At 38.4% G+C, this 24,594-nt stretch overlaps 1 protein-coding gene across 1 annotated transcript in view; it reads left to right on the top strand.

The window, feature by feature from the left end:
• Positions 1–401: 401 nt before the first annotated feature.
• The window catches only part of LOC127628938 (XK-related protein 7-like), a 133,772-nt gene continuing 109,579 nt past the window's right edge, over positions 402–24,594 (top strand). Inside the window, exon 1 of the mRNA XM_052105922.1 lies at positions 402–901. Coding sequence (XP_051961882.1) covers positions 402–901 — 500 coding nt within the window. The remainder of the gene's footprint in view (positions 902–24,594) is intronic.

Raw genomic sequence — 24,594 nt, 5'->3', positions numbered from 1 at the left:
CAATTGCACTGGGGTTTTCGGTTATGTATGTTTAGATCAAGCTGTCACACTTTTCAATATCCTGATGTGTGCATTTCCTCAGTCTTTCGTCTTTACAAAACGAAATAAAACGTCTCAAAAGATGCAGAATTTGTTTGTTGCTATTCCAACTAAATGTTCCTTGAAGAAGTCTGATTGTGTCCCAATGATATCCCCGAGGTTTGTCTGTTATCCCTCCCCCTTCCCTCTCGCGCTCTCTCTTCCAACTCTCCCATGAGCTCACACACACACACACACACACACGCGCACACACGCGCGCGCACACACACACACACACACACACACACACACACACACACACACACCCCCTCCCCTCTTATTATACTTCGCTTTCCTTTGCCCACTCTCATTCTACAACAAACATGGCCGCTAAATCGGATGGAACAGCCTTGTGTGTGAGCGAGAACGAGAGCGCTTCGCGATGTCTGGTTGGCCAGGAGCAGAGCGCGTCTCCGCTGCACCCTCACGCCGACAAGCGCTTCACGCTGCTGGACTGCTGCTGGGTGCTGTGCGCCCTCCTGGTCTTCTTCTCCGACGGAGCCACCGACCTGTGGCTGGCAGCGGACTACTACTTGAGGCGGGACTATTGGTGGTTCGGGCTCACGTTAGTCTTCGTGGTGGTTCCCTCCGCGGTGGTTCAGGTGTTGAGTTTCAGGTGGTTCGTCTATGATTACTCGGAGCTGAGCGCGTCCCCCGGCGGGGATGGATGCAGTTTCAGCACCAAGGGCAGCGACCAGCGGAGCAGCAGCGGCGCGGCAGGAGCGCGAACGGTGCCTGCGAATGGCACGCAGAAATGCTGCAGAGGGTGCATGTGGTTCTTCCAATCCATCATTCACATCTTGCAGCTCGGCCAAGTCTGGAGGTAAGCTCAGTTACATCTACTATGCAGAAAATGTTGCCTATCCGGAGCGGTGTCGCAACTTAGATGTACCTGTGCGTGAACTTCTCTCAAAGACAAAGTCTTGTTAATAGACATTATTGTGTCATTTATTTTGGTACATTATTCACAATGAAATTGGTGTCTTATTATGGGTCTCACACTTTGGTGATGCTTTAGGGACAGATGAAATGAGCTGCATCACTGACTGTCTATGTCCCATCTCTCTCCTTGTGGTTGCATGTCTTTGATATTTGCCAACATAGATGGTGTGCCGTTCCTGGTGGCCCTATGATCGTATCACCCTCAATATATTAGGCAATGTTGTAAATGTGTTATAGTTAATATGGCATGTTTACTGTGTCCTTTGGAGCAAATCACTTGTAAGTGCAATATAATTGGCCAATAAATGTAAACTATGATTCTGAAGATGTCTGCGCTGTGCACTAACAAACGGTTGTGTATGATGGTGTCCATTTGAAAAGATGGTCTCATGAGTGTGCTTTCTGAAAGTGGCATGGTCAAATTGACAATTCATTTTATGAATTAGTCCACAGATTTAGAAATACCTGAAACATTAGAGCTCTTTTTTGAGAAATCCCTTTGGAGAAAATTAACATTGCACACCCCCACCCTCTCAGGTTATTGTTACTTTAAGAAGTACATAGAGGTCAGACAACTTCTAGGCCAGTTTTCTCCTGGGAGAATCATTACCCACTGTCGCCCAGCATGTTTTCCTGTATACCTTAATCTGCTTTTCTGCAGAAGAAACTGTTTTCTGTTTTTGAAATTGGTATTTTCTTGTAGAAGGTATCAAAATTGCCAAGACCAATTTGGAGATGTCAGAGAGCATCATAAGCTCTTTGGGAAAACACGATCAACTATGATAGAGAAAGATAATGGAGAGATGTTGTTTTCTTTTTGATTCCTGGCTGTACTTCTTGTGACCTGAAATGAGCATGCCCCTGCATGAGGGAGAGACACAAAGAGACACCAGACAGGCACTTGAGGGACTTAGTAGGTTTATTTAGCTAATGACTACTGAGGTCTTTAGGCACTGCTGAATGCACCCTGAGGAATGGAATCATCCCAGTAATGCTTGTCCCTCATAAAATCCTGCTTTTCTGTATTCTAGAGCAGGGACAGAGGAAACAATTCACTCCCACATGAGTGTTTTACTGGTAGTTAAGAGCTGAATTATTAACACAGGGAGGACTGTGTGTCTCAGCGATTATGTGGGAGAGGATATACCATTTCCTGCCATCATCTCCACAACAAATTCCTGTTATCTCTCTCTCTCTCTCTCTCTCTCTCTCTCTCTCTCTCTCTCTCTCTCTCTCTCTCTCTCTCTCTCTCTCTCTCTCTCTCTCTCTCTCTCTCTCTCTCTCTCTCTAATGCACACATACGTATACCTCAATCCCTGCAAACATTCACAAGCTGAGCATTCGGTTTACAACTCACAATAATAAATCATACTTAGTGAAGGTTTGCGGTAGGTAAAGGAGGAAGTAAGAAAGCATGAGAGAGAGAGAGAGAGAGAGAGAGAGAGAGAGAGAGAGAGAGAGAGAGAGAGAGAGAGAGATGGAGAAAAGAAAGGAAATCTTAAAAAAAATTTGTGTCAGCTGTGACCCACATGTACATTTTAAGGCAGGAAATTTCAAACTTGGGTCCACGGAACCCCAGGGTGCCTGTGAGGGAGCATGAGGTGGCCTGTGAAATATCTGAGAAAAAAAAAAATCTAAAATTTCAATTACAATTGTAAAAAAGTAAAATTTACATAATGTACAAAAAATATTTTTGGCCTGTTGATGTCATTATTTACTTTTGATGTGATTAGTTAAAGCTGAGGTATGTAACTTTCTTCTGTGTAAAATACTTTCTCCAATCCAAGCTTAATATGCAGAGACAGCTATAAACATTCATAGGTTGATTTTCTTGAAAGCTGTTTGCTCTCTGTAGTGCTCTGTAAATTCCAAATTGTTTGTTTTGTGCAGAGGTGCTCAAACTTTTTCGGTTGGGGGCCAAATGCAGAAATAAAGAAGGTGCCGTGCCGTGGTCCAAATCCCTGTAATAATTGAAAAAATGGCTAAAAGCTACTAGATTGCCACTATGCATAATCGTAATATTGTACGCCTAATAATAAGCAAGTTTTAATCATAGTTTGATCTCTATGGTATGCTTGTATAGGCCCTACATTTAAATAAAGGATAGGGTATTTCACTCACAAAGAACACTTATTATGGAACAATCATTCATCTTAGACTAAATATTACACTCACTTATTCACATGATCATTTTTGACATCCATTCAGTGGCTCTGCAAAGCACATATAGGGCTGCTGTAAGTGTTGGGTGTGACCCATAACAATGATCAGAATCAGATTACATTTTCCAGTTATGACGTGATGTAAGGAATTACTCTTTCAAGGAATTGCTCTTTATTGCTATTCAATTATAGCTTCTGTTCTGTTGATACTTGTGTTACAAATACAATTTTAATTTGATCAAAATTATTGCGCTTCATTTTATTTTATAAACGCTCATGTGCAAGCTGAGCACACACATCAGGCACAGATATACAGTGTTTTAAGTGTTCTCTCCTACAGCCTGTGAATAATTGTTCTTGTTTCAATGAAATATCAGAAAGAACCAGGGGCGTGTCTAGGGGGAGGCTGGGGGAGGCAGTGCCTCCCCTAGGATAAGCTCTGCCTCCCCTGAGAATTTGAGAAATAATCTGTCCATCTGATGATAAATTACAATTTAAAAGTGGATTGTTTTGTGCATATTTTTCCATCGCTAGCAGATGAGTGAGGACTGACACAACAAAAATCCAGTTTTGACGCTGTTTCACAGTGCGCTCGCGCGAGCTCGGCGTACGCGCTCAGAAAAAGTGCATTATGTCAGAACAGAACGCCAATGAAATGTTTACCTGGCAGAGCTTTAAAGCACGAGCAAACAATGAACTTTTGTGATTGCGAATAAGTGCAGTGTCCTGTGAGTGTAACTCTACCGCTGCATTAACATATGATGTGAATGTACGTCGAGTTTTCGGGGACTGATCGAGGCGCCAGAACTGCAGCTGATAGAATGTGCGGCGATGAGAAAGCAGTGTGCAGTGCACTGTATGCGGTGCAAGAGCAGCGCGAGATGCTTTCACATATGCTGCGTTACTTTGTAGGCTAACTGATCCGCGGCTGTACTGCACCAGAAACACATAGGCATACTCACTATTTTTTTTTATTTCAAATCCAGAAGTTATCAGCAACTTTTATTTAAAAAAAAAAAAAAGTTTTGTCTGCATTGCGATTCTCTTTGTACACATATACACTCTTTAATAGACGTATTCACGTTAAAACCCAATTTAATCAACGTATTCAATGCATTACTTCTATACATCTGTATATATTAATTTGCTCGAGCAATTAAGTGGAAAAATATTTAACCATGTATTTATATTAAAATCGCAAACATTTTAAATTAAAACTTAAAACTGACAAAAACAGCAGACTCATACCTTTTCTTTTGCATTTAAATTTTAATACAATAAATCTTGCATTTCACAAAGAACTTGTTATTCCACCTCCACGAATGAGACTAGAGTCGTTCATTATCCCGCCTTGTTGAGGTAAATTTTAGTTTCCTTGCTTTACTCCGGTCTTAAAGTAAAAATGAGACTGTGAAAAATAGTAGTATTTAATTAAATACATTTATCTAAGTCTATTTTGACTATAGATCTCAAAACTCCTCCAGTAGCCCCTTAAATAAAAAACGAACAGTCCTAACTAGAACGTTCATTAAAAAAAATGTAGCCTATTGCTTTTCTATTGGCCGTTATTGGGTGTGTGTCAGTCTGCTGCCGGATCACATTAACAACCAGAGTGCGCAGTAGTCACAGTCAGACAGCACTTACAACCAGAGAATAACATTAAAATACTGTTCTCATACCGTTCAAATGAGCATATCAATTTTTTTTTACCTGGAGCCGCATTCACAAAGAATCTTATAAGAGGCTACAAGTAGCTTCATAACTTTAGACTCCTAATGTGTTTTACTAAGAGTAATTCACGAAGCATTTTAGCCCTAAAAGTAGCACCTAAGTCTGGAACAGCTTAGAAGAAGAAACAAATTAATTTACCTCTTGTCTATACAAACGTGACTTCAGATTCATTTAAAAAACTCTCTCGTCTCGGTTGCCTACTCGTGTAGCACGTCTTCTTACAAGCAAACACCTGTCACTCATCACCAGGCAATCACCGTGATCTGATATATGAATCTGTCAATAATAATAATAAATAATAATAATATCATCATCATATTATTAATGTTGACCTGGTTTAACTAACTTTTATGTGATAGCCCTATAGTCTAATAAGGGCCAGTGCCTATCTCTGGGTTCCTGGCTTAGAAAAAGATATGCACTAAAACAGATTGTGTGTAGTATAGCTTAATTTTGCGCTGATTTTTTCAATTGTTTATCTTGCCCCCCCAAACATGATATTATCCTGGTAACCCCTCTGGAAAGAACCAATTGATTATACTTTCCAGTGCTACAGACGACGTTCTGGAAGAACATGCTTGGTTCGTGCATCTCTGTGCGCCCTCAATGAACTCTATAGCTGCCCGCACAACAGCAGCTCTATTCAGTTGTATGATACAAGGTATCGGGACATTTTAACAAAAACAAGTACATGAGTAAATTATCTACTGTAACTTGATGCCAATCATTTAATAAATGCATAATTCTTTCTGCGTGGTGCTTCATCCTTGGAAATAAGGAGTATTCGAAACTCCCGTTGAACTCGGCCAGTGGACGAAGCTGATGGTGACCACACAGAACCCACTACTGGAGACGATGCGCTGTGAATAGTGGCTGTACGTGATAGCGACATCCAGTGTCCAGCATATGAATTTCATGTAATTTCTAATTCTGTTCCATTTCTAAAATCTTTTGCGGGACACATCAGAGCAGTCGAGGGCCGCAGATGGCCTGCAGGCCGGACTTTTGAGCGACCTATTTGTACAAATACAATAACATTGGGGGCGAGACTATCTCTATGTTTGACCAATGGCAGACAGAGGAACATATTCAGAAAGCTGTTTTGAAAGCAATTCTATTTGGTGGCGCTACTGGCACAGAAGTTACGCATTTCAGCTTAAATGTGTTTAACGCCTTAATTTTATGACAAATTACCAAACCCAACCCTCCGTAAAAGGAATACTATTAAAATCATGAAATGAATGATTGTAACATTCATTTGTAACGTTGTCTTTGTAACATCATGATTTTAGTTTTTCTAACACTAATTGGTGTTAATTGGTTTTTATACATGGAAATATATGGCTGGAAATATAAGTCATTCTGGGGGCCAGCCATGGTATTTGGGGAACTGTTATCCTATAACCATGTGCTAAATGGACGACTTTCACTGTTGCACACAGTCTCCGTGTTTACAACAGCATTTTCCACTGAATGCATTTAGATGAATTCCTACCGCGAACTTCGACTGGGAAGAGTGGGGTGGCGGAAACCATGAAAGGGGCCCCCTTTGGAGTTGTGGACCTCTGGGCTTCAGCCCATGTAAGCCGGTGTGTTAATGCACCCCTGATCCTTGGCTTTATGTGCCTGAAGAAATTCAAAGGCCTGTTGTGTGTCGGTATCATGTCATGTAAAGACATGTGTGCATTGCTTTATCTGTCTGTTTGTTGTGTGTGGGTGGCTGCTTCTGTTGTCCCACATAAAAGACACATGTGACCTGAGCTCATACTGAAGCATCCACAGGAGCATCTTGGTTGACATGGCAGGTCTAAAATATGTTTAAGTATAAGCAGTCACATGTGCAGCCTCTAGCTGTACTCTAGCAGTTTTAAAGAACAGATTAAAGGGGCATGCAAGCAACTGAGAACACTCAGTTATTGGAAATTCTGACTCAAGTAGAGATCAATGCGCTGCGCTCACATAAACCAGAACTTGGCAGAAAGCTGGAACTAGATTTACAAAGCACACCATATCAACACAGTTGTTCCTATTTCAGTTGTCATCCATTGCTTGTGGTCTCTGAGATCAGACCTTACAGATGTATAATTGATTCTTAATAAGTTTTGTTCTGTTGCTAACAATGGCTGAGATCAGATGTTTAGAAGGTATGATTTATCTCAGTGTGGACATGTTGAATTCATATTACAGGGGAGTATCTCATAAAGTAGGTCCTAAGCAGAGACAGGAATGCTTGAATGATCAGCCTGTTTCAACCAGAAATCTATGAAATACTGTGTTCACAAGCGTCGCAGAAACTTTCAGAAATAAAAGTGGGGGGAAAAAAGTACATTATATAGGACTGTACAATTAATCGTATTTTAACTGCAGTCAAGGTTTCTGCCTCTCACGGTTAATTAAGCATAGCTATCTGTGATATTAGTTAGATAGCAAACAGAAACAATCAGCCAGGCAAAGTTGCAAATTGTTACTTATTTATTATTATTGGCAGTGTCTACGGATGTCAAAATCACAAGCTCTATTGAAGTCTATTTAAAATCAACTGACCTATCATGCTCTCTTCAGAAGTTCACCACTGACCAATCAGTTTAAATTTTGAGCACGGGGTGAAATACAGAGTCGCAGTAGTTGGAGCATCGTTAGGGGATAAATTAGGAATTTGAGGTGGGGGAACCCTAAAATTGAGTGATGTCATTTTTTCTGATTTACGTCAATTGCACATTTGTATGTTATTTTTGCACAAACAGTATGTTTGGCCATTAAAAGTGCTTAAAAAATCTTAAGTAAACCCATGGCAGTGAGGTTTTGTGGGCCGAGGAGGAGATGGGAGCATTATACCATGTTTGGAAGGAGCACCAGAAGCTGTCAATGATGTTGTCAACAGAAACAGCACACACACTTCCTTCAGCTTTTTCCCACATTAACGTAAAAGGCTTGAGACTGTTTAGCATTGCCGCCTGTATTGTTTATTGAAACAACAACAACAATAACAATAAATATAGCTGCAAGCAACAATTAAGGGGCCAAGCACATCAACCATGATTAGGCATAACAATGGGGAAAAAACAAGTAATTAAAGCAATCTGGTCATGATTTTAGTTGGAAAAACCATGAATACCATCAATTGCATTGGGGCGTAAAAGCTTATTAATTTTGACCAACAGATGGTGCTGTTGCCAAATTGATTTGGTGTGGTCAAGGTTTGGTCATGATGACACATAAAATTTCATGTCAATACGCCAAAGCGTTGCTGAGATAGAACCTAAAAACCATTCTTGCACCATACCATCAAATTCATTGTTGTGTTAAATGAAAACGGTTTGGTCTATCAACACGAAATCCATAAATATTTCTTGGCATGGTCTGAAGGTGGGCTGATTAGATTTTGGTTAATATCTGATAAACGCTCTAGGAAGAGTTCGAAAAAGTAGGTTTTTAAAGGATTTCAAAATGACGGATAAGTACGATCGATCATGGCATAATTGTATCCACATTCTCGGCATGACTCACAGAATCTACCAAGTCTGATCTCATGACAATAGCACAAAGTAATAAAAAGTTATTAGCATTTTATGAACATTTCGTATAACTTTTGACCAGAAGGTGGAGCTGTCCCAAAACTCTTTGAGTACCTTTAGGGCAGTGTGTCAATGACACATAACGAGTTTCATAACGATATGTCAATACTTTGAAAAATAGCATTTTACAAGAAAAAAATTATGGGCGATGCCCAAAATGGCCGACATAGGAAAATGTGTTATCATTCGACTCAGCATCTCGCACAGAAAATTATAAAACCAGATTTGTGATTTTAGGTGAAACCGTTCAGAAGTTATAAGCAAAAATATTAATTTTCATATATCGTGACCACTAGGTGGCACTTTGCCGAAACTGTGTTGGTACCACTGATCTATATATATATATATATATATATAGATCAGTGGTTGGTACCCTCAGGTCATGGTTGTCAAAACACAAACCAAGTTTGGTTTAAATATTTTTCGAGAACCGTTTGACAGTTGAAAACAACTCGCTACGCAACTTGCTTTTGGTGGCCATCCGTTGACATATTACTTGGAAACTGGAGCTCACACATGACCATGCGCCAAACAACAGTTACCGCTTTGGCCACTGGAGGCAGTGTTTAGCATTTAGGTTAACACAGAACTAGTTTAGCTAAAGAAAAGTCATCCTACTATTTCCAATTTAACTATGAGATCAGACTGAAATGAAGCAGATTTTATTATGCGACTGATACTATGATAAAATACTTTTAAAATACTATTTTAAAAGTATTTTAAAAAATACTTTTATAAATACTATTATGAGTCTTCATCTGGTGTGAGTTTGTGATTTTAAACAAATTATTTAAAAGTATTTTTATTTACTTAAGGTTAATTTTTTTTAACAATGAATACATTCACCAAGAGTAATCTTTAAAACACACAGTTAAGAGCTGAAGGCGTTACACAGTAGCTAGGATGCGTGCAGAGCATTGTAAAACAGAATACACCTCACCCATCTAAACTATGCCTCAAAGTGACATTTTCTGAGGATTTGTAAAAAGATGCAGTTTTTCCCCATTGCTTTTTCTGGCTTATTAAATACTTCTATCATTAAAGTAGTGTGTATTTCTGCACCACTAGCATCACAAAACGAAGTTGCAAAAATACTAATTGTTTTTTTTTCTCCCTGAAAACATCACTCATCTGTTATTAATCAGCAAACAAATAGTCCCACCCCAAACTCATGCCATTGGTTGAGCCAGTGTTGCTGTGTCGGGCAGGTCGTGATGCTCAAACAAACAGAGCAATGTATTGACAGTGTCACAGAACCAGTGTTTACACTTTTACAGAAGCATCTTGTTTAGGTGAACTATGCCTTTAAGAATAGGTTAAGAGAACAAGGTGTTGGCTTTTCTTTTCACTTACATTCTCAAATTCTCTTCTCCCCTGCCATCCCTCCATCCCCTTGTCAGTCTCTTGTCTCACTCTTCTTCTCAAGATCCCAATGCTGTCTGTCTTGTCAGAGCTGACCCAGTTCTTCACAGCAGATGCTGGAAACACAGTATGCACAATAGAGTGACAGCTTGACTGTGTGTGTGTGTGTGTGTCTATAAAAGAGAGAAAGCATGTTCACAGGTTTCCTAAAGACACCAGCTGAATATAGATTACCATGAGTGCTGTTTGTACTGTATATGAATGCCTCTGTGTACCCATCTGCTTGTCAGAGTAAGTGTACTAGAGATTATTTCCAGAATATGTGTGAGAGGATTGAGACTTTACGCATGTTCAGAGATGTATATTTCATTCCAGCATGGGATAGGACAAAAACAATAAGTTCTCTTTACAATATAGTTTCCTAAAGTTAGAAAAAACATGTCCTACTTGTGCCTCCCAGATCAACACCCCTAATTACAACAGCTGGAACTGAGCTTACTGCCCCATGCAAGCTTAGACTGGCTAAAAAATAGTGGTGGCACTACAAGCATAAATTGCTCAGTTGGTAGACACATTCCTTGTTATGGTGGCATGATTAATTGTGTATATTTTTAATTCAAAAGTTTTTATATAATTAGTGACACGGAATTAATGCATCAAATTGACAATCTTAATCAAAATTATTGTTATAAATGGTTGAAACGTTTATCAGAAACATTTGAAATTATATACGTTTGAATATCAAGACTGAATTTCTAAGAGCTTGGACAGAGAGCAAATGCAATTTTTGAAAGAGTTTTTACTTCTCATCATCTTGGGTATATTTATTTGTCATTGACCCAGCTCTTTTATGGGTCCATTCAGTGGTATTCTGACAACTCATCACAGCCTACAGGATGTGCTTTGTTTTATGAGCACACATAGGATATTGGGTCAGCTCAGTTGCAGTGAAATTTATGATGCATTTCATTTTAAGGTTTGTGTGTTTGCAATGCGGTGAGTTATTTAGCGTCACAACCCATCAATCAAAAACGATCTAATCCTGGCAGAAAATTAAATAAAAAAGTATTTTTATTCATATATATATATATATATATATATATATATATATATATATATATATATATATATATATATATATATATATTTATTTTTGTATTGTCCTTGACTGATAAATAGTTTATATTTTAGAGTTTATTATCACACGGAGGACGCATATTGATCTACCTATTTGCCATGACTGTGTCTATTTCCCATGTGCTATTACACTTGCCATTCTTATTAATGTGATCTGATTGGCTCTGACAATTCTGGGCAGCAGCACAGTTCTGAACATCTGGATTAGCATTGACTGGGTTTAATTATGTTAATCTAACCTATAAACATAAAAAAGCAAAAATCTGGTTTACAGCGCGTCATCTACAGTGGAGTGAATGGGGCCAATCTGTACATTTTAAAATACTTGTTATTTCAAAAGTACATATTTACACAAGACATAAACATTATGTGTGTTAACATGGTTTCAGTATGATAAAATCAATTACTGACCTTTCCTCCATTTTATGTGTCTTGTGTTCAGTGGTTTATTGTTTAATTATCTTGTGATCAATTCTGTATTTTCATTGGTTAACTTGTTTGTCTTATTCTCCCATGTCATGTATTTAATCCTCATGTTTGCCATTGTCTATGGTCAAGTAGTGTATGGGAGTGCAGCCGTTTATGTTTATGCCTAGTTTAGTTCACATTTATAGGAAGGGTTTTGGAGTTCACGTTAATTTAATAAATTGCACTTGGGTTCTCACTTCATCGACATCGTCATTGCCTATGCCAGCAGCAGGAATTCGTTACACTGCCGTAAACCTTAAAATGATCATAAAAACATTGATTTAAACAACCTTAAAGCTAAAATAGTAGTTTTAACAGAACAATTTATGTAAGTGCTTTTATCAAATTTATAAAATTAACTTTTCTGTCTTTAAACACTACAAAAATGAGCCCATTCACTCCCATTGTAAGTTCCTTATTGTAATCTTAATTTTTGCTTTTATTTTTTAAAGATTTTTTTTTTGTGATAATCAACATTATGCAACACATGCAGTAATATTAATGCGAAAGCATTAATATTCCTTTAGCATTTGCTTTAGGTTGTAAATGGTATATGACTTTGAAAAAGAAAAGTAAAATGTTTTTGTTTGCACACACACACACACACACACACACACACACACACACACACACACACACACACACACACACACGATATAATTTTAATTGAACTTAAAAAAACAGTTATTGTGATATGCATTACCATGCATTTTAATTGTATAAAGAGAGCAGCTTTGGCATTTTGATAACTCTTTATATTGATTTGTATAGAAATTTGTATATTAAAAAAAATAATAATAATAATTTAAGAATTTTCTGTTAAAAAGCAATGCGTGAGCTATAACTCAATTGGACTGACCAAATTTAGACATAAATAGGTGAATTCGTTCACAGTGTTTTAGATAAGCTAGTTCACCTCCAATATTAGTTAACTTACAGTAATTATCAAATATACAAATAACTGAAGTTGCATTCAAAACCTACTCAACTCAAAAATCAGTTATCATAAAAATAATATCAAAGAAAAAGAAATTAAAGACAATTGAATTCCCTTTTGCTCCATCAGCTTATGTTACAGAGGCCTACAGAAACAAGTAACTTAGAGACATGGTGTTGGACAAATGTTTTATAAGTAAGGGATAAATGTACAGTCAGTCGGTTATTGCAGAATAAACCTGACAGGGTGATCAGGACCCAGACGCAAAGCTGAGAGGTTTTGTATTAGCTTGAATGGATTTATTTTGCAATAACAACCGGGTGACTCTACCTTATCCTGCTTATTACATGGCTACTAACCAAATAAATAAATGGACATTTTATATTGATTTGTATATGAATTATGTGACAAGAAAGAAATCGCTGAACAGCTGGAATCTACCTCTGGTTTGGATCTGAGTTCTGTTGGTGTTTATTTTGTGAAAATGACTGTCTGACTGCCCATTGTTCAGGCTATTACAAGACTACTTGCCAATTAAACAAATAAATGGACACGAAATATTGGTTTACGTTGAAATTATGTAATTATGTGAGAAGAAATAAATCACTGAAAGCTGAAATCCACTTCCGGTTTGCATTGTGTTGGTGTTGGTGTTAACTGTATTAATGAATGTCTTACTGTTCATTGTGTATCTTATTACAAGACTACTTGTCAAATAACTAAATAAATGTTAAATTATAAAAAAAAATATATATATATATTATTTTATGAATTTTCTTGTAGAGAGCGCACAGTGATCCGAGAAGCTGGAACAATGGCTAACAGAACTCGTATGAGCGATCTGATACACTGATTGTTACCGCTAGATGGTGCCATAAACCAATCAGAATGGAGTATTTCAGAGAGCCGTGTAATAAATCAGTATAAAACCTCTATTTTTGTCTCTCCAAATTTCTAATCCTTGTTTTTGATTCACAATTTCTCTATTTTATATCACCTTTCAGCTGTCGTGTCTCTCCTGTGGTGTTACATGGCATATCTTATCTGTATTGTCATCAAACTAAGGAAGAAACAGAAAACAAGAGAGTGTAAGAGAGACTCTCCTCTCCAGGGAGAAATTACAAAGTAGTGAGAGGTACAGCTGTGGATTGTAAGGCCATTTACTTTTCTGTTCTGATTTAAAGACTTCCTGATTACAGGATGACTGTAATAATGTCACATCAGGAGAGGAAGGGAAGAGAACTCTCTGGGTGCATAACCTCTCTTTGACTCAGTAGCTTGCATATTCATTTATGACATGTAAATTCATGCTGATCTGGGCAGAGGTTTTCTAATAGAGTCTGCATCTGATTGTTCTAGATTTATTTGTTAGACTGAGCAGAATAACTTGAGCTAAGAATAGACATAAGACTGTTTTAATTTTTTTTGTATGTGTGTGGTGTGAGCTCTATCGTATTTTGACTATCCTGCATGATCATACAGGACATCAGAATGTTAGTTCTGAATGTTTTTCCAAATTTCATAATAGGTATAGCTGCATGACAGAGATCTTCAAATGGGGACGGAATCTCCAAGTTAGGGAATGGTTTGTAAAAATTAGGGGGCGGGTTATACAAAAGAGGGTTGTGCCAACTCCAAAAGGGGGCGACAACTCCACAGACATTTAGGTTGAGGGAAAGGGTTAGGTAAGGGGCTCCCTATATCTTTGAGATTTGAAGCTCCCGATCTTTTTTGGGGCTCTGTCTGTAACAATGCCGTTCTTAAATTTCGGGCCGAATTCCAAGTGCTACCATGTGGCAACTGTTTATGCCCACGCTGTTCCTTTGACATCACATCCCTTTTGTTCTCTGGTTAGTGAGATACTACATTTTCACAGAAGTGAAATAACTGGAGATGTCATAACTTTCTCATCCAAAAATGCTATAAAATTTCATTTTCATTTTTTAGCCAAAAGAGAAAAAACTTGAAAAATGTTGGCCAAATATTTTAACAGTAACTCTTACTTTAAAATCCAATAGCAGAATGGAAAATTATCTTGGTTTAATTGAATTTAATGTATAGAAAATGTTGGCTGATGATGTATATGGTATCAAGGTTGCGATTGCACTTGAAAAATGGGCACCTCTGTGCATATATGGTGAGCCTCTGTGGGGAAATGAATGGGTGCAACAGTACAAAAATGTACTGCAGTTTATGGAAGCATACTGCGGTAAAAATTCAAATGTGTTTGCAAATTTCGTAAGTATTTGCGTTTCCTAGTTCCACATAAATGTCCTCATCCCCAGAAGTAATGAAACAATCGCTCTCTAGGTTATTAGCACATTAATGAAGAGCATTGTTCTATGCTCACCACTAATCTCAGCTGTCAAATATCCCTACCTACTGTTCAATCCACACACCACATCAGCAGTGTCAAGCACATGGCCCAAGAAGGACCTTACAAAAATCGAGAGTTCTGTCACACTTGCTGCAAACTTGGCGCTCATTTTCACATGCAAATTAGTTTTGCTGAATTTGTTTTTGTCACCAAAGATTTGCTGCAGACTCACCACTACCAGTGAAGAGCTGTACATTTCTGCCAATCATCAATCGCAAGCTCATTTGCATGTGAAAATAATGAGTGGGAAATTTGCGGTAAGCTGATGTGTGCAGACGATGTTTGGATAGGTGCTTGCCAGTTTTGAATTTTGTGTTGGTATGTGGCTGCTAGGGAGTTCTGTTTAGTTGCTAGGTGATGACATACTGGCCCAAGTCAAAAGAGACCCCCCAAAGTCTTTATGATTCTAGTCCTTAGTTATGACTCCTTCAGTAGTCTATGGGATTCGTTGGACGTTTCATCATCTGCCAGGCAAAAATCGTCCGATCGCTTTGAGAAATATTAGCACATATTGCCTCAATAAGCCATACATTTTGACATTTATGTCAGTACAACAAATGGTGGGGGACAAATTATGCATCAATGTTTAACCCTATGGGTTACGGGTTTCTTCAAATACCTAACTGTATAGTATATACTGTATGAGCAAAATGTATAGTCATGCATTCCTTAGCATCCCTAAATATTTCCAACAGTAACCCTATAACACATAGCCCATTTGTCAATCTATTTATAGGAGATTATGTTTAAAATGGCCACTGTCCCTCATTCACATATTCCTCTGCTCTCATAGTCTGATTCTTCTCAAGAGCCTCCGATTTTACAATTCAGCTACATGCTCTCTCTTGCCCCCTGATGAATGCATTGAATTCCTTTTTTCCTCTTCTTTTGCTCGCCTCATTTTTCTATAGCACTTCAGATGGTCAAGGATAAAAAAAAAAAAAATGGAAAACAGAAGAATAGTCCGTTCCAGTTATTTTCCTGAGCAGGCACTAAAAGGCCCCTTTGAGCCAGAGAACACAATAACTCATTAGAGGTGTGACATCCAGAAATAATGCCACTATTTCCGCAAGCCATAATCAGCACTTTTTAAGAGCACTTTTTAGCTCAGTGTGTCACTGTGTTTAGAGCTGTATGCACAACAATGTTTCTTTTGTGTACTGAAAGAAAATGATTTCAACTGCAAACAAAAACTCACTCTCAAAGGAAACTGAACAGGTCGGTTCCAAAACCTAGTAAGCTACCTTACTACCTGCATAGGCTGTCACGGTCCATAAGTAGTGAGAAAGACCAAAGTGCAGGAATGAGTGAAAAATTGAGATTTTATTAAACTAAAAAAAAAAAAAACAACAGGTAACACAAAACTCTCATTAGGGAGAAAAAACTAACATAAACCAGAACAAAGACAAAGACTAGAACCGACCAACAGGAGCAATACTTGAACAGGAACAGACAAACTTGCTAACAAAATGATTCGACAAACACAAGGAAAAAGGGCACAATATATAGAGCAAGATACACAAGGGACAGTTGCAGACAATCAACATGATGAGGACTCCAACACAGAACAGAAACAAAACACATTAATAGACAACAGAAAGGAGAGGGCTGTCAGACCGAGGTCGTGACAGATGACAGACACGTGAGGATGGGTGGGGAGACCAGGGGGATGGTCTGGACCTGTTTATAGGTGGACCGGCGGGCTATGGTGGACCCGGAGGAGAAAACTAGAGGCCTAGATGGACCGGGACGCCATGGACAAAACGGAGGGGAACCCGGAGACCAAGTCGAAGTCCGAGGTGCTGAGCAGCTGGTGAGGTCAGTGGCAGCCACATAGGACTGGACAGACTGGTCAGTAGTTGTTGGTGACAGGACTGGGTCAGAGTGGTGACCAGTGTCTGATGGGTACTGGCTACTGAGCTGAGCAACAGATTGATGGCTGGTGTCTGATGAGTGTTGGCTACTGGGTTAAGCAAAATAATGGTAGCTGGTGTCTGACAGATGCTGGCCACTGGACTGAGTAAAAGGCTGGTCACTGGTGTCTGATGGGTGCTGGTTACTGGGTTGCGTAACAGACTGGTAGCTTGTGTCTGAAGGGTGTTGGCCACTGGACTGAGCAAAGGGCTGGTTGACTGGACAGGATAGTCAATGGTCACAACGGTCACAGGGGACTGGACAGACTTTTCGACAGCCACGGGGAACTGGACAGGCTTCTCCTGGCAGCGACTGGGGAACGGCCTCCATGGTCATGTACTCTGACAGTAACTGGGGAACGGCCTCCATGGCCATGTGCACTGACAGCGACTGGGGAACGGCCTCCATGGCCATGTGCGTTTACAGCGACTGGGGAACGGCTTCCGTGGCCGGAAACACTGGCAGCGACTGGGGCTCGGGCACCTTACTCGATGAGTAGAGGGAACTGGCAGCGACTGGGGATCGGCTTCCTTCTCCTCTACCGGAAGGTCAGAAGCTCGGCAGCGGGAACGGCCGTCGCCTTCTGGCGGTCAGCCATGGGAATGGCCACCACCTCCACAAGGTAGGCAGTGGGAATGGGAAAAGTGTACAATAGAGCAAGTTACATGAGGGACAGGTGCAGACAATTAACATAAGTGCATCTGTCGCTTTCCCTGCCTGCTTGTTTCCTCAAACATAGAACAGAAACAAACATATGTAAGATTATACATGCAGAAGAATTCCAGCAACATGATTTGAAACACTACACGCAGCCTTTCAGTTTGGAATGTTGCAACGTCATAAATTACCGGCCGTCAGCCGGAACCCCCACACAGTGAAACCAGGCTGTTCTGTGTAAGGTTACAAGGACCATCAGATTTGCACAACTAAGGCATTTCATCTTAATCTAGCTTTACTAGATAATGCTGAAAATCACTTTGAACGGTGGTAATATTTGTACCGGACAAATGAATGATAAACTGATGGACCCCTTTAAAATGTGTGTAGCGATGTGCAATCACCTATAATTGATAATTATAATTTTTAATTCTGTATGATTCATCTCATTCTACTAAGAATGGTAACTATAAGGCTTAACTTGATAAAATGCAATGATGTGTAAAACCAGTATGATTTTGTTACCTATACGTATAACAGCCATAAAAAAAATGTCATGTTTACTAGGCAAGCGTTTGCTGGCGTATGCAGAGAAAGCTGATGACAACGAATATCATGTCTCTTGTACCATTCTCAAGATGTAAAAGCTCATGATTAAATATGCACTATTTGAGCGGGAAATGTGTAAGACTGGAACAAAAGTTCATAAAATCAACTAGTTCAGCCCAGTCGACCATGTGACTCTGAAAAGTCACTTCTGATTCGCGCAGGACACCTTTGGGGATGCCGCCAATTTCAGTTCAAATATTTCCAAACAGGAAGAACACCCTCTCTTCTGCTCTCTTTGCTCTTCTTCTCTTGCGTCTCATCTCTTCATCCTCTTGAGGCTCTTCGGCTCTCCTGCCTGCACATGCCCATGTGAGATCCACGGAAGCTCGGGACTTGACGTCCCGAGAAGGAGTGAGAAGGCCTCGTTTCACAGCTAACCCCATAATTCATACAGACAATAACCCTTCGATCATACGGAGATCAAAACATTGACGGAATGCACTTTTGACCAAGCGCCAAGAATCAAGCAACACAAAGAACACAAGTACATCTCCAATATTGTACTCAAAGTGCTGGTTTATTAATTAAATAATTTGGGTAATCCGATAGCAAATTGATGTTGACTCAAAGAAGGATGAAATGGTTCTTAATGTATTGTCAACCGACTCCGTAAAGTTAGTTTTCACTGTACACTGATCACTCTTCACCAACCTGTCTTTTGTATATGTGTTAGATTAGATTTATGTTTAGAATAGTAATAAAGTTTGTCTGTGTTCAAAGACGACGTGACTGTGGTATATTCTGATAAATAATCTCATCCCTGTTTCTAAAAGATATTGCTTCAAAACTGTACCTAAATACATATTTGTATTATTGATATTATTTTCAATAAGCCATGAGAATAATATCACTCCAATAAGTGAATTAATCATAATTCACTTAAAGCTAATTCCTTACTGTAGAAATTGTGAGCGGATACAACGAAACGTTGTATTACAATTTTAATGTTGGAAAATCTATTAAGGCAAATGTAGTTTTTTTGTCTTTTATCTACTTTATAATGTTTGTCGAACGCGACTAATTTTGTTATACATTTCATTACCTAATAAGGTACAATAAGGACAGTTTAATTTAGTTCATAGCTCACATACTTCAAGACCCTAAATTCCCTTCTAAATTTAGCATACCAAATATCCTTACATATAATGGTGGTAGAATGCGTGCAAAATACCCTACATAACTGATCCCATCCACATCTCTAAATTATATATGTAATACAATTTTAATAGACAACAGAAAGGAGGGGGCTGTCAGACCGAGGTCATGACATAGGGAGCTGCCTCGTAATTGAGCAATTTAGAGCACTGTAAATAGCAGTAACTTTGGGCACCAAAGAATCCATTTAAATTGCTGCCTATGTAGGTAGATCACTACTTTTGGGAAGAGTTTTATGACAGTGAGAAAAACTTACTGTTCAATTATTTAGTGTCAGAAAGCCTCTTTTCTGACATTTTTATATTGATATGGAATTTGTTCAGGTTTGGACTGGTACTTAACACAAATGTAATGTTTTGATTTAACAGAAGGCTTTATTCCAGGTTATGCGAACATAGGCCAGTCCCCTCCATATGCACTGATGTATATATAAATAAAGTAGGATACACATATATTTTAAGAGTGGGTGGCAATCCGAGGCAATAGCGTTATTTCCTTTGGTGCGGAGTTTGCAGTGGAAGCATTTTCACAGGCCAAACAATACAAAGTGAAGAGTCTGCATTTCACACAATGGCACCACACTCCCACACACACACGAATACACAAGCACATGCTAAAACAAACACACATGCGTGGAAATACATTTTTGCATGTATATTGACAAACTAAAGTAAAAATAACAAAATTAGTAAAAGAATAAAAAAGAACATGGCATTTGGTTTGCCCTAGGCATGAAGTAAAAAAAAAGAAAGCATATAGGGCCATATATAGGCTATTTACATACATTTTGCATTTCAACACATTTCTGTCTTCAGCCATCAGGTATTGCTTTTCTTTAATATGTAATCCTGCACACTGAATTTAATTAGCATCTTATATGCTTTAGCTTTGAAAAAATGTAAAAGCTACATGTACTGTATATCATTGCGCTGAGAATGATCTGGGAATCTTGCATGCTGAAATGCGTATTCATGTGATCTGTAAATGAGTGTTGAGTTTTTCACAGCAGTTTACTTGCCATGTCATGAAATTATTTTCCTGCCAAGCGCAGTGTAAATTAAAATCCTGTCAGTCTATAATCATTTTGTCCCAAACCTGTAGGACTTCCTTTCTTTTGTGTTCTTATATATTCCAAATCTTCTGAATCCATACAATAACAATATGAGACAAACAGATTTAAACTGAAAGAGAGATGAAGAATGTGGTCTAACATCTGCTCTAGCTCTTCTTGGCAATTTCATGAGAAAATAGAGATGTCTGACTGGTAAACAATTAGTTTATTGAGATGCTCAAAATGTTGTGAACGATTCATTTATGAATCTGACTGATCCTGTTCTCATGTGAGATAGAAAATAAAGCCAGAAAGAGCAAGATCATCTTAACTCTTGTATGATCTCATTCTTTGCTATTATGACAACCTGTAGTGTGACACTGATTTCTCTCCACTGTTCTTCAGGAGTCAAATGACTAATTCCTGATTCTCTGGCCTTCCTCTTCCACACTATAGAGATTCAGATCACCATTCATATGATTCAGGTGTCTGAACAGGTGTCTGTAGACTCAGGATTAGGATAAATGCAAAAATGTACCAGCACAGTTATTTCTTATAGTTCTCACAGCAGAGGAAGTAAATAATTTATCAATTAATGGACTGCTGCTATAGCAGTGCCAAATCTTCCATAGTGCTGTGGTGTTATAAGTACAGTATATTGCATTATCAAGTCAAGGTATGAGATGAGTCACATCAGGTTGCACAGGGAGAATATAATAACATAGACTGATAGTATAACTTAAGAAAAAAAACACACACAAATAGACATTTTCTGATTTATCCTTGAAAATAAAGTCTTGCTATAGTTAAATGGTTATTGTGGATGAAAATCCCCTGAGAGAGTAATTTGGACTAGAATAGAAGTGAGCAGCTTCACTGGTTAAAGAGAGAGCTCTCATTGGTCTCCCAGAAATGCAAACTAGTGCCCGACCGATTTATTAGCCTTTCACAGATATATCGTTTCGTCATATATGTTTTCCGATGTGCGAAGATATGAAAATTTTTTTCAGAACATATAACACAGAAAACAATACTTGGGGTGATATAGAATTGGTGTCATACCGTCCAGCAGAGTGCGCTCCGACTCCATTGTTTACATAGCTGAGCTGACGGTGGTTCTGCAGACAGTGTGGAGTCAAGCGGTGGCTTCATGGTAAGTTGCTAACTAGTTTGTGAAATACATACTGAAAAGTTAATAAACAATGGCCCCATAATTTTTCATTTTCAATAAAATGAATATAAAGTTAACCCTGTCCCTGAAAACCATGTCACTCATGTTTATCATATCTGTTAGTCTGTTAGTCAGCTGTAGTTTGTCAGTGCAGTCAGTCATGTAGCAGAAAAGCAAGCAGAGCAGCTTTTTGCAGCTCAGCAGACAACTGTGCAGTGGTGGATTATGTCTGTTGAGTGTTGATTTCACACTACGTTGTTACCTAGCTGGTGAGACACAATGCTGAAAAGTATATAAACCATGTCCATCTTTTACTCTCCATGACAACGAGCTTACAGCTAACCTAACCAACCACGTAGCTTCTTTCATACATTGTCAGCTGAGTGGAAGCTAATGTGTAAACATGTATGCACCAAACTGTTTTATTCAGGATTCGCAGTTTACCCCCCCCCCCCCCCAACCAAACAAGTCCAATAGTTGGATTTACAAAATGTTATATTTAAAAGTCTGATTTTCCACAGTTGATAGTTTCCCCTGAACTTGTAAAGCTGAATACGGTATAACACTGCTGCCGCTGTTTATCTCTTGACTCTGCAGGTGTAAATACTTCTTGTTTTACAACCTGTGACTGATACTAAACAGTACTACTGATGTTTATTTAGTTATTTTTTTATTTTTATTTATTGTTCATTTAAATGGTCAGCCATAGACTGATCCTAAACATACAGTGCTGAATTTTAATTTGCAATTTATTTAAATGGACAGCAACTGACTGAAAATGAATATGCAGTACTTATGTTTATTTAGCTATTTAATGTATTTTTATTTATTTTCTCAGGTGTTCAATTCTAGAATTTTTTGACAATGTATAATAATAATAATGTCAAATATTCTTTGATAAAATATTTAAGAAAGCAGCCTTCGGAGTACCTTTGCATAGTCATATCAAAATCCACATAGAAAAGGTCTGTTTTCATTCCAGCTCAAATGAACTATATCGACCACCATATCGGTAATCAGTTAATTTTCCCCTCTAAAAATCGGTATCGGTCTCAAATCCAATACTGGTCGGGCTCTAATACAAACTCTGCCAATACAGAGAAAAGTCAGAGGAGAACAAGAGGGAACCTGCCATATTTCGTTATCTGATTCTATAAGTGACGTACATTGTTTGAAAGCCCAAAACGAGTCAATTACTCAACGAAGGCCTTGCTAATACACATTCCTATTCCATTAGTCCATGAGACTATTGTTTTACTCTGGGAGCCTATGCAGCTAATATGGCCCAAACCACAGCACCACGGCAATAGTAATTATATTTTACCGGAGTTGTAAGCTTGCAGTCTGAATTGAATGTGATAAAAAGACTGGTAAAAGATGCAAAATAATCCATAGACAACATTGCTCTGTGAATTTGGCAACAGTATGTCAAAAGTTCTGCTGCTAAATGTTTGTGTTTTAGTTTACAGATGAAAATCCACGGCGTGGCAACAAAAATGTGTTGAATTTTTTGTTTTAAATTATGTAATAGTCAAAAAGAATGGTTATTTTTTAATTATCCCCTAACTAAATCCCAACCCAAACCTTATGAAGTAATTTTTTATTTCAGAACAAAATTGCAACCTCAGAATTGTGCTTGCCATTGTTTAAGTGAAATTAATTAGTTCCTGGTTTTGAATGGAACAGAACCTGTGTCTCGGAGATTGTTTACGCAACATGCTATCAGTACTGCTGCAGAGAAGGAAAAAAGTGAACATACTCTATTTGAATTTATGCAAAAATGTGCAAAGGAGGATATTACTTGTAATTTGATAGAATGGGGTTGATTTTAGGGTACAAGTACAATCTGAAGCAATATGTTGATTTTCTGTGTGATCGTGTTGTAAGAACAGGACAGCATGACAATTGTACTCTGATTCCGTGACATTATAAGCTGGTTCTTTTAATTAAATTAAATCGGTCAGAGTGAATACTGAACCACAAGCATTACTTTTAGTCATGTATGACTCAAAATTAACCGAACAAAATTAACCTAATTTATCATTTACTTTTATTGTATGGAAACCAGATGCAATGAAAGTGAATGGTGACTGTGACTAAAATTGTGCGCATCAACTTCTTTTGTGTTCTAATGGGGAAAGTAACATGTCATTTTTGGGTGAGCTTATCCTGGCTTTAAACCATAAATGAAATCTTTAAAAATGCAAATAATGCCATTTCTAATTTGTTTTTGATCTTTTAACCTGAAGAACCCACAGAAACACTGGCCTATACTTTGTTCTTCCAACCCAGTGTGTGAAATGGATCAGGGAAATTCTGCTTCATTACCACCGGTCTCGTAACACTGAGATGAAAGCTCTATAATCAAAGCACCAGAACTGTGACAGAACGGAAAAGATGGAGGGCTAGTTAGATACAGGCAGTCACATGGCACACTTCCACATGTGTCTGACTGCTCATGTTGCAGGCATGAGAGATACTCGAGGGGGAAACTGCATTAGGAAATTGTTCAGCTGAGCTAATTAACACACTAACTCTGATGTTTTCAGACCTACTAAAGATGTCACACAAGCCTGTAGGCACTTGGTTCTTGTGTGGAAATAGGAGCTTTCATCTGGAATCACTTCCTGTTATAATGCACTATTTAGGGAATAAACTGTTTGCCAACACCCCAAACAGTGTTTAAATCAAATAGAGAGTGTGACTGAGCCTGTGTCTTTTCTCTGAGTCCACCTAAACTGAGAACAATTCAAGATCAGAGTGTATCGAGACCGAGAGAAGACCAAGATTTGAAGCGTTGAGACCAAGTCAAGACCAGACCAGTGTGAGTCCCAAACTTACGATAAAACGTGGAACATACGCACTCCTCAAATTGATCTGAAAGATCCACATTCCCATAAAAACACCCACAGAAAACAAATGAAGATTCCTCTTCATTCACCTCTTTTATTGCAGTGTGTGCGTGGGTGGGTTTACGAGGACTTTGTTTAGGTTACAAACTGGTAATTACAAGGATATTATGCTATAAATGTGGTTGAGGACATGTTTAGTGTCCCCATAATTAAAAAAATAAATAAATACTAAATTATGTTTTATTGAAAGTGTAAAAATGCAGAAATAATTTTTGTGAGGGTTAGGGGTAGTGGATAGAATCTATATAGTTCATACAGTATAAAAATTATTATGTCAATGGAGAGTCCACATAATAATAGCTGCACCAACATGTGTTGGGAGGGTTACTTTTGAAATGTATTCCACTATAGATTAT

This window comes from Xyrauchen texanus, chromosome 35, assembly GCF_025860055.1.
Source record: "Xyrauchen texanus isolate HMW12.3.18 chromosome 35, RBS_HiC_50CHRs, whole genome shotgun sequence".
Lineage (NCBI taxonomy): Eukaryota > Metazoa > Chordata > Actinopteri > Cypriniformes > Catostomidae > Xyrauchen > Xyrauchen texanus.
The sequence above is the reverse complement of the archived record's forward strand: the minus strand, read 5'-3'. Positions and strand labels throughout refer to the sequence as shown.